Consider the following 16,287-nt stretch of genomic DNA (forward strand, 5'->3'; position numbering starts at 1 on the left):
TAACAAGAGACTGATGACACATCAGTTTAACGCTGCCCATTGCAGACGGCATCGCCTTCCATCTTGAATTTCTCGGGATTTGAACTGAGATTCACTTAGAACTTTTCATTATAGGACTTGTGTTTTCTATTTCAGCGAATCTAGTTTAATCAGTTTATTTCAGCTGCATACAATCAAATCTAACCGAAGTACGCATGCCAAGGATTAATGAAGAACGAAGTGAATGAATGCCTTTGATTAGCGATGATAGTGAGTAAGAGCGGATACTTTCAGCAGTGGAACTCGTCGATATTTTTTTTTTTTTTTTTTTTTTTGTATAGATAGGTGTCATAAATTGATAATAATAGAGTATATATGTATTCAGCGTTTGGTTTATTATTTGTAAATATAACCGTCCTTCGGTAACGGGTCTTTGTGTCTGATCCAGTCAGTCGCGCTCGATCTATTCTTGGGACACGTTAGATTTTGCTCACAGGCTAAAAAAAGTATGTTAAAAACAGACGCTTTGTGATCTGTGGCTTGGTGTGGCTACGATTGCGTCAGCACAAACGGAATATCATACAATGTTTGATAATTGGAAATTTATGCCGAGATTATTGTGTCAAACAAAATGTATAAGATTCATATCTCAGACCTCTTAAATGTCATTAAAGACAAAACTCTATTCCATGCACAATACGTAAATAATTACCTCCATAGCAAACTTCTAATATATGTGAAAACTGATTTTTTTTCTTCTAAAACATCGATACAACTTAAGACATAAAATATAACAAGAGAGACAAAAGTAATTTTGTTTAAAATATTTTTATTTAAACGTGTCTCATGAAAAAGTCATCAAAATCTCGAACTGGTTGTCGCTCAGAGAATTAGACCCGTTAGATGTTTGATTCTTTGGATGGATTCCTGTTGACCTGTAAATGTATAATACATTTTAGTAAGCAACAAAACACAAAAAGATGTATTATATTCTATGAAATTGATCTGCATTTACTACACAATCTATGTTTTATTTAGTTAAAACGACAACCAAGATGACATCTACGTCTTCTTTATCGTAACAAATAAATACAGCTGTGAAAAACGTTTGAATTAGGGTTTTTTCTATAAAAAAAAAAAAAAAACATAATAAGCAAAAACACGTATTATACCTAAATTTCGAGTTTTTAATTAAACAAAGAGCAGACAGTTTATGGCGGGCATACACATCTACTCGGTCACAAATGTCATTAAAACTCACTATAAAATTAAGGGATGTTATTTGCCAAAGCGTCTGCTTTTTTGTGTATTTAGTACAGTAATCTCTGAACAGTTTAAAGTTGCCTTCAGAGAGGTAAACCCCGCCTTAAGGTAGATCTGTCAGTTGCAGTATTTGTTACCAGCGTGGACAGGGTAGAAACAGTGATAATCTACAGTATAATTATGATCCTGGTATTCAGCAATCACAGCAGTCGGATTAATCCTAAAATAAAAACCAGACTGGATTCTAGCAGTGTCAATTCCATATCAGTCGGATTAATCTTAGACTGGATTCTAGCAGTGTCAATATCTTCCTGCTGTGGAGGGGTGCGAACATTAATAATCTGTAAGATAATTATAAATTATGATACTAGTATCTTACAATTGTGTACCATTTAAATATATATTAAAATGAAAACCAATCCGACCCCTAACAGTGCCATTATCAATAATTGCTATCACCGTAAAATGGGCATAAACAGTAAAAATATAAAAGATAATAATATGACAATTATTTTACAATTTCACAGCATTCAGATTTTTGTGAAAATGAAAACAAACTGACCTCTAACAGTGGCAGTGGTTGTTGTCACATGTTGGAGAAGACCCTATTGGGCAGTCGTCCGTGCAATCAGTGGCGTTGTGGCACTCGTGCACTGCATGGCAGTGACACTCACGGAAATGGCAGTATACTTCCTGTCCCTTAGGGCAATTCATTCCGAAACAGTCTGAATCACGCCTACACTTTTTGCTGAACACAACGGCTGGAATAGGAAATGAGAAATATAACTCTTTAACCTTCTTTTGGGGGAAAATATGGGAGACATGTTTCAGTTGCGTTACAAATAGATTTTATTTATGTAGTCAGCCATTCGATTTGAATAAGGCTAGTGATCAAGGCCTTTAAGCTAGAGACTTTTAACCTTAGAATATATCTATTGGTTGTTTTGAAAATATACATTTTAGCTTCTGCTATCTTACACAGCCAAAGACCTATGTATGTATGTATGTATGTATGTATGTATGTATGTATAGGGTATAGACGCAAAACAACTATATGGTGCCAAGAAAGTTCATTCAAGGATTGTAGGATCACTATTACCTAGTGGCATATTTTGTATCACTGCTACTCGTGATCGCACTTTGTCTATAAAATCAGAACAGTAAGTCCTGAAATAATACAAAGACCGAATCTCCTTAATTTTTACCTAGTGGATCATAATAAAGTGAACGTTTATTTGATTGCTTACCAGGAGAAATTAAAGACTACAGCGGAAAGACGAGAATTTAAAGGAGAAAAATGTTGTTACATATTAAAGTAAAAATCAAAGAGATTTCGCAGCGACCCAGATATATTATACTAACACGCTTTCACGTAACGAGAAGAAACGTGGGTAGTTTTCACAAATGTTTTCCAAAAGCGGTTGATACGTGGTTCACGGTCATTTAATTTTTCGACATTGTTTACGATTTCAAAACGTTTCAAGTAATAAACCTTTTCAATAAACGTTCGTGATCAAGAATGAGTAGAAGCTATTTTGTCAGTGCTATATAATTATGAATGTTAATCTTATGTTTCAAACGACCTATCGAAGCAATTACATCGGAACATTTCGGACCCTAGAAAGTAACATCAACTCATATACATACACACACACACACACACACACACACACACACACACATACATACATGTGACAGACATTCATTACAATATAAAAGAAAAAGCGGAAAAATCGGTCTGTTAAATTCTAAACTGAAGATGACCAATATAAAGTTGATATACGTATCGTCAAAATCACTATCACCACTATTTGTCGTCGTAGTTTACTTATTTAAATATTTATTTATTTATCTATTTTTTTATTTATTTATATATTTATTATTGCCTTGAATAGTTAAGAAAAGTCGAACAATTCAAGATATGTTAACAATAATTGAGAAACATTCGATACATACTCGATGAGTGTAAAAATAAAATTTGCTTTAAACAATTAAACTCAGCTTCGTTACTTTGTGTGTGTGCGTGTGTGTGTGTGTGTGTGAGACAGAGAGAGAAAGAGAGAGAGAGCGACTTACCAATGAGCATGGCCAGCATAACAACACAAAGTGTGGCTTTCATGTTTTTTCTTTAGTTCTAAGCGTTTAATAATCTTTACGGAATTGACTATTTTGGACTGATTCATGTAGGAACACGTTGCTTATTTATACTCCCAGTCGGCACCAGAACGTGCGTGCACTTTTACCATAGATCCGCAATTGTTAATCAAGCTGTAAGGATGTGGTCAGGATATCACTTCCTGACCTTATTAACCTTTAAAACAGAAGTAGTGACAAGAACAATTAATTAAAAAAAAAACACTGTGGAAAAAACTAAGAAAGTCGGTGATGATATGTTCAAAGTAACCGTTATACGTAAATAAAACCATCATGTTTTAGTTAAATTGTATGCTGGGGTGACTTCATTGTCTGTGATATTCTACTGCATTTGTATTGGCTACATAAAGATAGGTAGACAGACGTTTGGAATACATTTGTGTGAGTGACACACGATGGGAATAGACTGATACAATACCTCCTTAAATGCTACACTGAGCATCGATTGCAAATTTCTTTGCATCCTGTCTTTTGTAACTAGTTTTGGAAGAATCAGTTTTAATATAAAACTCATGAAATAATTAATGAGTAGTAAAGGCCGTCCCTATCAGTAGTAGAATCAGCCAGGTAGCCACTGATGTTACTTGCAGACATCTGAAAAACAGTCCTTAAAAAAAATCTTCAAAAAACAGGTTATTAAACGTCAGGGCATGGTGGCAAATAATGGCTAAGTTCAAAAAAATGTAAACATGGATTCAACAAGATGTATGAAAATAAGCTCAATCTAGATAAATGTAAATATCAAATGTAACCATATAACCTACCAAAAACAGAACGATGTTAAAATTCTGTAATATATGTAGAATTAGAAGGTATGGGACAACAACAAAAAAGAGTCGAGTTGAAACACGTGTTTAATTTTGATTAATTATTAAGTCCGTATTATTACTTTCCTTTACTATAAATATATATTTTTGTAGATACTTTAGCCCATGTATAGTCCATAAAAACACCCTCAGTGGATACTTGCAAGGAGTCTACATTTACTGTGGACTCGAATTCTTCATGTTAAAATCTTTTTCCACGGTGCTAACCGTAATGCTACATTTAATAACCACTAGCTTGTGTATAGCTATCATGATCATTGTTCGGTAATGTGCATCTGAAACAAAAACAAACAAAAAAACAAGCCCCTCAAACTGACATTAAATGTATGTATTAATTAAACCTGTAGACTTAATGTTCCTACAACAACAAGCAATCGTGAACGTAACTCCTCAGTCCTCGGGCGCATTTACAGAATGACTGCGAGATATCCTGTTTATATCTTTCTAAGAAAAAGGTATGTACATATACGTAAGCTGCTTAGGCTTGGTAAATAATAAACTGGATTTCTTTCTGTTAGATTTAATTACATTTGGTAATAGCACGAAACATGCATATTAAAAACATAAAAGCACTTCAAATGACTTCAAGAAAATTGTGTTTCGCAAGGATTGCGGATGTGATGCTTACATTCGAGTGTGATTCAGGTATATTTGTAATACAAGACGCAAACTCATTCTCTGCCACAAACAAAAGATAAAATCACGGGTGCCCTTTCTCAGTGATAAACTGCCTCCATGCTTCGTTGAAATTCGGTGAGGCAAAGGTTTTGTTAAATATAATGGTCTTCGTACACACACACACACACACACACACACACACACACACACACACACACCATGCATTTGTTACATAAGCCTCAGCAAACAAGGATTTCACAACAAACAATTCTTCATATTTACTTTAAGAACAACAGTTTTATCATAAATATATTTTTTATAAACTAATTTTGGTACTGTGAAGATTATGTTTATTAACATCAAAGTATAGTCCTATTGGATGAGACTTGTACTACCTTATTTAAATAAATTCCCTATAAAATAAAACCTTTAAATAAAAATTGGGCAAATTTGAATTTGGAATGCATCAAAATCTGGGCAAAACCGAAATTTATGCAAATCCGAAAATCGGATAACTCAAAATATGGGCAAGTCCAAAATTAAGCCACCCCAAAATTCATATAACTAAAAATATGGGCAAGTCCGAAATTTGGATTAATCAAAATCTGGGTAAATCCGAAATTTAGCCAAACCGGAATTTCGGATAACTCAGAACATAGGCAAGTCCGAAATTTGAATACAACGGTGTCGGTCTAATCTGCGCGTCGGGTAATTCTGCGCAACGATACGCCATTTCTGTAAACATTGGATCGTGTGTTGTGTTTGGTCGAAAATATAATTTGTATCAGGAAAGAACGGTCGTCCTTTTGTTAGAAAAGAATTTTTGAGTAAATTATTAAGATTAAATTTTCTCTAAATTGTATTAAAAGTAAATTTTCATGAAATTCTATTGAAAGTAATTCTTCACTAAAATATATTGAGATTAATTCTATCTATTTATGTAGTACAACTGTATACTATTTTAATAAAGATTGCCCTTCATGAGCAAGTGCAAAACCCATAAAATACATTTCTCTTGTATCCAAAGGTCAGCAATTTAGATTTGGTAGGAGGCTGCTGAACAGGCGACTTTCTAAATTCCGACTGGATGAGTAAGCTAGATGAATCGCGCGTTTCCCGTGGGAAAAGACGAGAGTCTTTATCTGATTCGAAATGTACATCCACAAGTACTGCATATAAATTGAGAACAAGCTTGCGCAAAATTAATTCGTTCATCGAGAATCAGAAGGCTCTGTCTAACCTTACAGGTAAGAATCATATGTGGTCGTAAACTTATCTAAAGGATAAGGACTATTTAATGTCGAGATTTTCACGTTAAAGTTCAATCTAGACGTTATGTTTTTGCAACATTTTTATGAGTTCTTTCTATTTTATATTATAATGTAATTAAATGTTTAATTATTTCAAAGAATTTATATTCATTTATATTTATGATATGTATTATTGGAAAAGACGAATTCGCTACCACCTTCATGTTTAGATTAAATTTGGAAATAAAACATTATTTACGTAATAAAGAATAATGTTTTAGTAACCTATTACAAATTAGTATTATATTTTTAATTTTAGTAAAATACATTTCTTCAAAACGATTGTTACATTATATCGCAACTATTGAATTTTATACTTTTTGGCTATCATGAATTTAGTTGAGATCTAATTATCTTTATTATATTCTAAAAGGTAGAAATTATACAAATGTATGAAGTTGGTAAGCTCGAAGGAAAGGTTTAATCTTATATGCATTTCGTGTATTTCAAAATTTAAAGTTTTATAGAAGTATCTCTAAATAAATCAATTATTTAAAAAAATTCATTCATCAAGAATCAGAAGGCTCCGTCTTTCCGTACAGTCGCTCCCGTTACCTCTCGTTCAGCCTCCCTAAGAATGTAGACTTATCTACACCGTTAGGAATGAAACCTTTTCTTAAATTATGAGGGAAAATCTTTTCATAGCAAGTGCTGGTCTAGTTTCTCGGCTGAATTGCGGACAGAAAGAATCCAAAGTAATGTCATTTCATTTCCATAGCCCGATGTATTAACATTGCATCTTTTCGAAGCCATGCAAATGTGTTTGATATGACTAGGATTCATATTATGTATCGTTTATTCAATTTCATGGAAATCTGTTAATGCTAGAGTTGTAATGCAATTTCTCTCTTTAATTTTACAGTTACTAGTTCATTGATAGAATTGACGATTGGCTGCTAACCAATTTTTCATATGTGTAGGATTTCATAGGGTTATATGAAATAATTTTCTTTGTCTGTTAGGACGATACTGATTATCGTGAGTTAACGGTAATCGCATATTTATATCTGATATCTGATATTGTAATGTTTAAATAATCTTATAAGTTAGGGATTGCAATGAGCTAGAATTTTATGATTTTTATGCAATGTTAATCGAGCATGTGGTAGCGTAGGTAAAGAGATACGTTAACGTTAGATATACCGCTAATGTGTTAATTATGGCCTGTCGCTGTGAAACGAGGGTGATGTTCTATCGGATTAGTTATATAGTTTGGAGAGCTAGTATGAATCTGAGTAACGTAACTGAGGGAATTGTATGTACATGTAGATAGTGGTACATACAGAGATTTAGGGGTAATTTATTCCTTTAAGGAACAGCTTTCTGGGGAGAGACGGGACAGTCCGAAGTCCGAAAAAAATAAGTGACGAGTTCAGAATAAAGGACTAGGAAGTCCAGGAAGTGGTGTAGCGTAGAGACTATGAAGGCTCGAGGAAACAGGAGTATGTTGATACACGATCACGGGAGAAAGGTGATACAATCAGTGTTGGACATTGCGCTCTTTTCACAACTCGTTATCATGATGAAATAAATCTAAATTAGACATTGCTATTAAATTCTGTTGAGATAATTTAGATTGAATTGTAACTACCGCTATTAATTCAATTTGATTAAATTTGTTATTTTTCTTGTTTAAGGGGGCTCGTATTGCATTATTTCTTCCCAATATTCTTGCTCATTTCTCTGCTGAAATTCTATTTTCCACTTCCACCGGGCTATACTATCGTGGGAGGTCATCCTACAGATAACGCCAACCAAATTCAATTAACCACCCCTCTTACTAAGAGAGAGACGTTACACATACATACACGCATTCATTTGTCTTGTAGTAAGAAAAACACATTGCTGTTACCACTTGTTTACATTTTCCGATTTTGTGATCTTTTGTCTATTTTGTAAGACTAGATACGGACAATTCATTTAACTTATAAGCCACCAGGTTGAGATTTAATTATAGCATAATTCTAAAACATTATCAAAAACACACGTAAAAATCGATTTTGTTCGATACCAAGTTTATTGTTAGTCATGTAATAATACATGATTGATATACATATTCACTGAGGCAATAACAGTTCCAAACAAATATGTATTAAAATAGAGGTTGAAGCCGTATTATGCCAAAGGATAATTAATCCCAAAATTTCCTAGAGATTATTATACGATTGTAGATATTTATATATTTCAGTTTGTAAACGCAGTAGTTGACGATGTATTTCTCTTGTTCCCGGTTCCATGTTGTGACTTATAATCTTGCATGATCCTGTTTTTTAACCTGATATAATCTTTGCTGAAGAGGAAATGAAGTCAGACATTCAGTCATAAACTACCACACACACATGCATACAATATATATATATATATATATATATATATATATATATATATATATATATATATATATGCAGAAAGAAATACGTATAGTGTTACACTTGTAGAAGCTCTCCATTTCCTTTTCTTTATTATTTCAAAGTTAATATTAAGCATCTAACAATATAGACATACTAATATTTTTGAAGAATTATCATCACCAAGAAAATGTTCAAAGATCAATGCCATGCTAAGTCAAATGCTACTCAGCTATGACTACATATTTGTATGATTGCAGGTATTAAGATGTTTCGTTTTGTCAATACAGTAGCTGTCACAGTACTACTGCTGTATTTTTGTCACTTTTCTGTTATATGTCATGATCTTGTATTATCCTGAATTTGATTAATCTGATGTAATCTCTGTTGAAGAGGAAATAAAGTCATACATACATACATACATACATACATACATAACAAATTCATGTTGATTTTACCTTTCAAAGTTTCATTTGAAAATGAGGGTTTCGCATTATCTTATACATACATACATACATACATACATACATACATACATACGTAACAAATTCGTGTTGATTTTACCTTTTAAAGTTTCATTTGAAAATGAAGGTTTCGCATTATCTTAAAAGTGACTGGATTGAATCTGATGAGAAGGATTTCTTAAATTAAAAGGATTTTACAATGGTAAAAATTACTGCTGCTGCTTTAATCCAAAATGAAAATTGTTTCTATGTAAGTTTAGTTATTATACAAAAACCAAGAGTGCAGTGTCAAATCATGTGGCCTTGTCCTTAGGCGCATCGATTGTCGATTCGGCATTGAGATGGTATTTCTTAAGTTTGCGAGCCGGCGTAGCTCAGTTGGCAGGGCGTCGGACCCGCAATCCAAGAGTCGCGAGATTCAGTATCTACCCAGGGAAAAATCGAAATTGCAATGTCGACTCCAGCGAATTTGAAGTTTCATCTTCCGGCCTCAAAATCAATAGGGAAATGTCCCCGGCATATTGCGGTCTATCAGTCAAGTTTGATGAATATTGTGTATTTTTTTTAAATAAAAAAAAAACACAAAAAACAAACTTTTAGCAATCACGCACAATGATAAATTACATTTTTATTTTAATTGACCATTAACTGGTACCCTACAGCCCTCGGATCAATAGGTTTTTGCGTCTACCCAAGTAAACTAGAGTTACCTTGCGGAAACCAGCTCATCTAGATGACCAGACAGACATACCTATATACAGTAGCTGACACAGTACTACTCTTTTATTTTTGTCACTTTTCTGTTTTATTTTATGATCTTGTATTATCTTGTATTATCCTGAATTTGATTTATTTGATGTAATCTCTGTTGAAGAGAAAATAAAGTCATACATACATACATACATACATACATACATATATGCATACATACATACAGGTGAAGAGATGAGATGGCAGCGAACTGTAAAGGGTGTTGTCTTTTTATAGTAGAAGTATATTAAACGGTTATGATAATGATGTTTATTATTATTATTATTATTATTATTATTATTTCCAAATGGCAATTATTTGAGAGCGGATCGGAATCATCTGTCCAAAATTTAAAGGCGCATACGCACGGATGATTTCTGTTTTGATATTTGGTCAGTTCAGTTTGAGTTGTTTTGGAAAAGAGATTTTTTAAAGATGTTTCCACCTTAGAAATTGTGGCTATTTTTTATGGCTGATCGACGTCATTGGGGAAAAAATGTAAGCCCTTAATGTCAGGATGTGTTTTGTTGAATTTCCTCAAATTTTATTGTGCTATTTTTTTAGAAGTCATCTAGAAAGTTTGGTATGTTTAGTACCAGTGTCCATATCTGATGATAGTACGACACAATTTTAAAGCAGTTGAAAGACCTTTTATACAGTCAAATTGGATCAAATTCTGGTGAGTAGTTTGCGACAAGAAGTGGACTTTAGATTTTACTACTTTTAGGATCGGTAGTCATATTTAATGACGGATTTGCATAATCTGTATAATTTGATAGTCATCTTTGTCAGAATGCTGTCAAATGTGGCCACATTAAGTTAAGCAGTGTTTTAAGTCATTTAATATTTTTTTCTGTTGTAAGTAACGGCAGAACATATTTGACGGTGGAAAGGCATCATTTGAACGTAATTCAAAGACTTTCATGTTAGGGTGCTTTCCGTTAAATTTAGTTACAGCCTGTTGAGCGGATTGTATAAAAAGTAATTTTTATTCTTTTTACTTTGTTTGTCATGGCAGCCACATTTGATGATGGAACGTCATCATTTACACAAACTTGAAAGACCTTCATGATGTGATGGTCAACATCGAATTTGGTTGGTCGTTAACTTAGAAATTTAAAGGCTAATCTATTTTAGTAATGGTGGCGACCGCTCCGGTAGCCTAAGTGGCTAAAACATCTGCCTCGGATGAGGGAGGTGGCGGGTTAGAATCCCGACCGAGTCATGCTTGAGATTTATAAAAATTGTACTTGCAACTGCTTCGCTTGGCGCTCAGCATTAAAACGTTAGTGTTAGGACTGGTCAGACTGGTGTCATCACACACACACACACATACATCTGGTGGCAGGTTAGAATTGTTCGAACAAATCTGAAAGCTTCTCAACCAAAGATGCTTTTTTGATAAAATTATATCGATCACTTTTGGGGAAGTTCTACGTTGCCATTGTGAATGAACGACGGACGACGCGAGAAGGGCTAATGATCATACCATAGGCTCACTTGGCCTTTCGAACAAGTGTAATAAAAATGGAATAAACATTTGCGCAACTTCATCTTTTAAAAAAAGAACGTAAAACGAATTAGACCAACTCGACAAATAAATCCTGGCTTAGGGACCTTTCCAAATCTGTCAAATAATGTTGATGTGCCGTAAATATGAATGAAGGTATAAAACATGTGGCGCCATTGGGCCTGATACATATCACCCGGCTAATTGACATAATGTATTTTAATATGCGTGTCGCTTATCTTCTTTCTTGACCAGATAAACACGCCAAAACATATTTGATTATTTTGCTACAGGTTTGAAAGTGTTTTTAATATGATTGCTTTTTCTGGAAGCTAAAATAAAACAGTCTATGTATGTATGTATGTATGTATGTATGTATGTATGTATGTATGTATGTATGTATGCATGCATGCATGCATGCATGCATGGCATGTACATGGTACACAAAAGGTGCACACATTTTGTAGTCAGGACGGATTCCTGGGCCTCTCCTTACGCCACTGGTCTCGTTACTTGGAAACCAGAGATCCTAACATAGGGTAGCTGTGGTGGCTCAGTGGTTAAGGAGATGGGTTCGTGACCAGAAGGATGCCGGTTCGATTTCTACCGTAAGATGAGTCCAATCTGTTGCCAACTCCCCCCACCCCTCTTTTCTTTGCTGTTAATAATTAAATCTGGACATTTTTCAGGATTAAGAGTATTTAAAAGCCTAAACCGATGACTACAAACACACGGGTCACGGACTATATAAAGTCCATAAAGGACTATTTTTTTTAAAAACATGAAACATTAACAACTGCCGTATGGATCACAGAGGGGGAAGAGGCATACATCAGATCACCAAGCGCATCACCATGGGAAAGAAAAACAGGTTATTAAAATTCAGGGCATAGTGGCAAATAATGGCTAAGTTTTAAAACAAACGTAAACATGGATTCAACAAAATGTATGAAAATAAACTCTTTCTAGATAAATGTAAATAAGAAATGCAACAATATAAACTACCAAAACGGAAAGCTGTTAGAATTATGTAAAATATATATAAAATAAAATATAAAGGTAACATATATAAAATCCCTAACACTATGATTGAAATATCAGAATGTCATCTCTCTCTCTCTCATTCTCTCTCTCTCTCTCTCTCTCTCTCTCTCTCTCTCTCTCTCTCTCTCTCTCTCTGAGCGTGAAAAGACTAATTTTGGTCTGCAAGAGGATGCGAGTTCAAAAATTTTCATTCGGATTAGCTACTGTCTGCTACCATGGTGGCACTTTACTCAAATGGCATACTTGTGTTGCTGTGTCAAATCGAATATAGAAGGTATAGATTGACGAAATTCGATTCAAGCTTAAGTCTGTAATACATGCTCTAAACCAATTCCAGTTCACTTTCCATTTTTATACGATTTAATGTTTTCCTATACTGAACAGAAATAAGATCATATCGCAGTCAATCTGGTTTAATCAGTTAATTTCAGCTACATACAATCAAATCTAACCGAAGTACGTATGCCAGGGATTGATGAAGAACGAAGTGAATAGAAGTCTTAGGTTAGCGATGATGGTGATTAAGAGCGGATAAATTCAGCAGTGGAACTCATCAATATTTGATTGTATATATAGGTGTCATAAATTGATAATAATAGAGTATATATGTATTCAACGTTTGATTTATTATTTGTAAATATAACCGTCCTTCGGTAACGGGTCTTCGTGTCTGATCCAGTCAGTTGCGCTCGATCTATTCTTGGGACACGTTAGATTTTGCTCACAGGCTAAAACAAAATATGTTAAAAACAGACGCTTTGTGATCTGTGGCTTAGAGTGGCTACGACTGCGTCAGCACAAACGGAATATCATACAATGTTTGATAATTGGAAATTTATGCCGAGATTATTGTATCAAACAAAATGTATAAGATCATATCTCAGACCTCTAAATGTCATTAATGACAAAACTCTATTCCATGCACAATACGTAAGTAATTACCTCCATAGTAAGTTTCTAATATATGTGAAAACTGATTTTGTATTTCTAAAACATAGATACAACTTAAGATATGAAATATAACAAGAGAGACAAAAGTAATTTTGTTTAAAATATTTTTATTTAAACCAGTCTCATTAAAAAGTCATTAAAATCTCGAACTGGGTTGTCCCTCATAGAATTAGACCCGTTAGACGTTTGATTCTTTGGATGGATTCCTGTTGACCTGAAAATGTATAATACATTTTAGTAAGCAACAAAACAAAAAAATGTATTATATTCTTTGAAATTGATCTGCATTTACTACAAAATCTATGTTTTATTTAGTTAAAACGACAACCAAAATGACATCTATGTCTTCTTTATCGTAACAAATAAATACAGCTGTGAAAAACGTTTGAATTAGGTTTTTAAAAACAACATAATAAGAAAAAACACGTATTATACCTAAATTTAGAGATTTTAATTAAAAAAAGAGTAGACAGTTTATGGCGGGCAAACACATCTACCCGGTCACAAATGTCATTAAAACTCACTATAAAATTAAGGGATGATATTTGCCTAAGCGTCTGTTTTTTGTGTATTTAGTACAGTAATCTCTGAACAGTTTAAAGTTGATTCTTAGAGGGAAACCCCGCCTTAAGGTAGATCTGTCAGTTGCAGTATTTGTTACCAGCATGGACAGCGTAGAAACAGTGATAATCTACAGTATAATTAAGATCCTGGTATTCAGCAATCACAGAACAGTCGGATTAATCCTAAAATGAAAACCAGACTGGATTCTAGCAGTGTCAATTCCATATCAGTCGGATTAATCTTAGACTGGATTCTAGCAGTGTCAATATCATCCTGCTGTGGAGGGGTGCGAACATTAATAATCTGTAAGATAATTATAAATTATGATACTAGTATCTTACAATTGTGTACCATTTAAATATATATTAAAATGAAAACCAACCCGACCCCTAACAGTGTCATTATCAATTGTTATCACCGTAAAATGGGCATAACAGTAAGAATATAAAAGATAATGATATGACAATTATTTTACAATTTCACAGCATTCGGATTTATGTGAAAATGAAAACAAACCGACCTCTAGCAATGGCAGTGGTTGTTGTCACATGTTGGAGAAGACCCTATTGGGCAGTCGTCCGTGCAATCAGTGGCGTTGTGGCACTCGTGCACTGCATGGCAGTGACACTCACGGAAGTGGCAGTATACTTCCTGTCCCTTAGGGCAATTCATTCCGAAACAGTCTGAATCACGCCTACACTTTTTGCTGAACACAACAGCTGGAATAGGAAATGAGAAATATAACTCTTTAACCTTTTTGGGGGGTAAACTATGGGAGATATGTTTCAATTGCGTTACAAATAGAGTTTATTTATGTAGTCAGTCATTCTGTTTGAATAAGGAACGTGATCAAGGCCTTTAAGATAGAGACTTTTAACCTTAGAATATATATATTGGCTGTTTTGAAAATATACATTTTAGCTTCTGCTATCGTACACAGTCAAAGACCTATGTATGTATGTATGTATGTATGTATGTATAGGGTATAGATGCAAAACAACTATATGGTGCCAAGAAAGTTCATTCAAGGATTGTAGGATCACTATTACCTAGTGGCATATTTTGTATCACTACTACTTATTATCGCACTTCGCCTATACAATTAGAACAGTAAGTCCTGAAATAATACAAAGACCGCATCTCCTTAATTTTTACCTAGTGGATTATAATAAAGTGAAAGTTTATTTGATTGCTTACCAGAAGAAATTAAGACTACAGCGGCATGATGACGATTTAAAGGGGAAAAATGTTGTTACATATTGAAGTAAAAATCAAAGAGGTTTCACAGCAGACCCAGATATATTATACTAACACGCTTTCACGTAACGAGAAGAAACGTGGGTATTTTTCACAAATGTTTTCCAAAAGCGGTTGGTGCGTGGTTCACAGTCATTTTTTTTTCGACATTGTTTACGAGTTCGAAACGTTTCAAGTAATAAACCTTTTTAATAAATGTTCGTGATCAAGAATGAGTAGAAGCTATTTTGTCAGTGCTATATAATTATGAATGTTAATCTTATGTTTCAAACGTCCTATCGAAGCAATTACATCGGAACATTTTGGACCCTAGAAAGTAACATCAACTCATATACATACATACATACATACACACATACATTCATACATACATACATACATGTGACAGACATTCATTACAATATAAAAGAAAAAGCGGAAAAATCGGTCTGTTAAATTCTAAACTGAAGGATGACCAAAATATGGTTGATATACGTACGTATCGTCAAAATCACTATCACCACGATTGTCGTCATAGTTTACTTATTTAAATATTTATTTATTTATTTATTTATTTATTTATTTATTATTACCATTATTATTATTACCTTGAATAGTTAAGAAAAGTCGAACAATTCAAGATATGTTAACAATAATTGAGAAACATTCGATGAGTGTAGAAATAAAATTTGCTTTAAACAATTAAACTCAACTTCGTTACTTTGTGTGTGTGCGTGTGTGTGTGTGTGTGTGTGTGAGAGAGAGAGAGAGAGAGAGAGAGAGAGAGAGAGACTTACCAATGAGCATGGCCAGCATTACAACACAAAGTGTGGCTTTCATGTTTTTTCTTTAGTTCTAAGCGTTTAATAATCTTTTCGGAATTGACTATTTTGGACTGATGCATGTAGTAACACGTTGCTTATTTATACTCCCAGTCGGCACCAGAACGTGCGTGCACTTTTACCATAGATCCGCAATTGTTAATCAAGCTGTAAGGATGTGGTCAGGATATCACGTCCTGACCTTATTCCCCTTTAAAAACAGCATTGTAGTAACAAGAACAATTAATAAAACACTGTGAAAAAAAATCCAAGAAAGTCGGTGATAACAAGTTCAAAGCAACCCTGATATGCAAATACAACCTTCATGTTTTAAATAAATTGTATGCTGGGGTGACTTCATTGTCTGTGGGATTCTACTGTATTCTCATTGGCTACATAAAGATAGGTAGACAGACGTTTGGAATACATTTGTGTGAGTGACACACGA

General features: G+C 33.8%; 1 protein-coding gene across 3 annotated transcripts; it reads right to left on the bottom strand.

Annotated features, from left to right (window-relative positions):
- Positions 1 to 788: 788 nt before the first annotated feature.
- Positions 789 to 15,973, bottom strand: LOC149804399 (uncharacterized). 3 transcript variants are annotated; one of them, XM_089939780.1, is made up of 3 exons: positions 15,816 to 15,963; positions 1,805 to 2,003; positions 789 to 914 (listed from the first exon to the last, which is right to left on the bottom strand). In XM_089939780.1, the coding sequence occupies exons 1-2, from the start codon at positions 15,856 to 15,858 to the stop codon at positions 1,807 to 1,809; spliced, it is 240 nt and encodes a 79-aa protein (XP_089795906.1). In that variant the 5' UTR covers positions 15,859 to 15,963; the 3' UTR covers positions 789 to 914; positions 1,805 to 1,806. The 3 variants fall into 3 exon arrangements, with proteins under 3 accessions (XP_089795906.1, XP_089795889.1, XP_089795899.1); XM_089939763.1 differs by lacking the exon at positions 15,816 to 15,963 and adding an exon at positions 3,319 to 3,477; XM_089939773.1 differs by lacking the exons at positions 789 to 914; positions 1,805 to 2,003 and adding exons at positions 13,306 to 13,432; positions 14,303 to 14,501 and having other exon boundaries at positions 15,816 to 15,973.
- Positions 15,974 to 16,287: the final 314 nt, after the last annotated feature.

The sequence above is a fragment of the Sinohyriopsis cumingii genome, chromosome 2 (assembly GCF_028554795.1).
Source record: "Sinohyriopsis cumingii isolate HCF-2022 chromosome 2, ASM2855479v2, whole genome shotgun sequence".
In the NCBI taxonomy this organism is placed as follows: Eukaryota; Metazoa; Mollusca; class Bivalvia; order Unionida; family Unionidae; genus Sinohyriopsis; species Sinohyriopsis cumingii.

Coding starts and splice junctions, on each gene's coding strand:
- LOC149804399 (XM_089939780.1), bottom strand. CDS start 15,858: ATGAAAGCCACACTTTGTGTTGTAATGCTGGCCATGCTCATTG. Junction 2,004..15,815: donor AATGCTGGCCATGCTCATTG/GTAAGTCTCTCT, acceptor TTCCTATTCCAG/CCGTTGTGTTCAGCAAAAAG.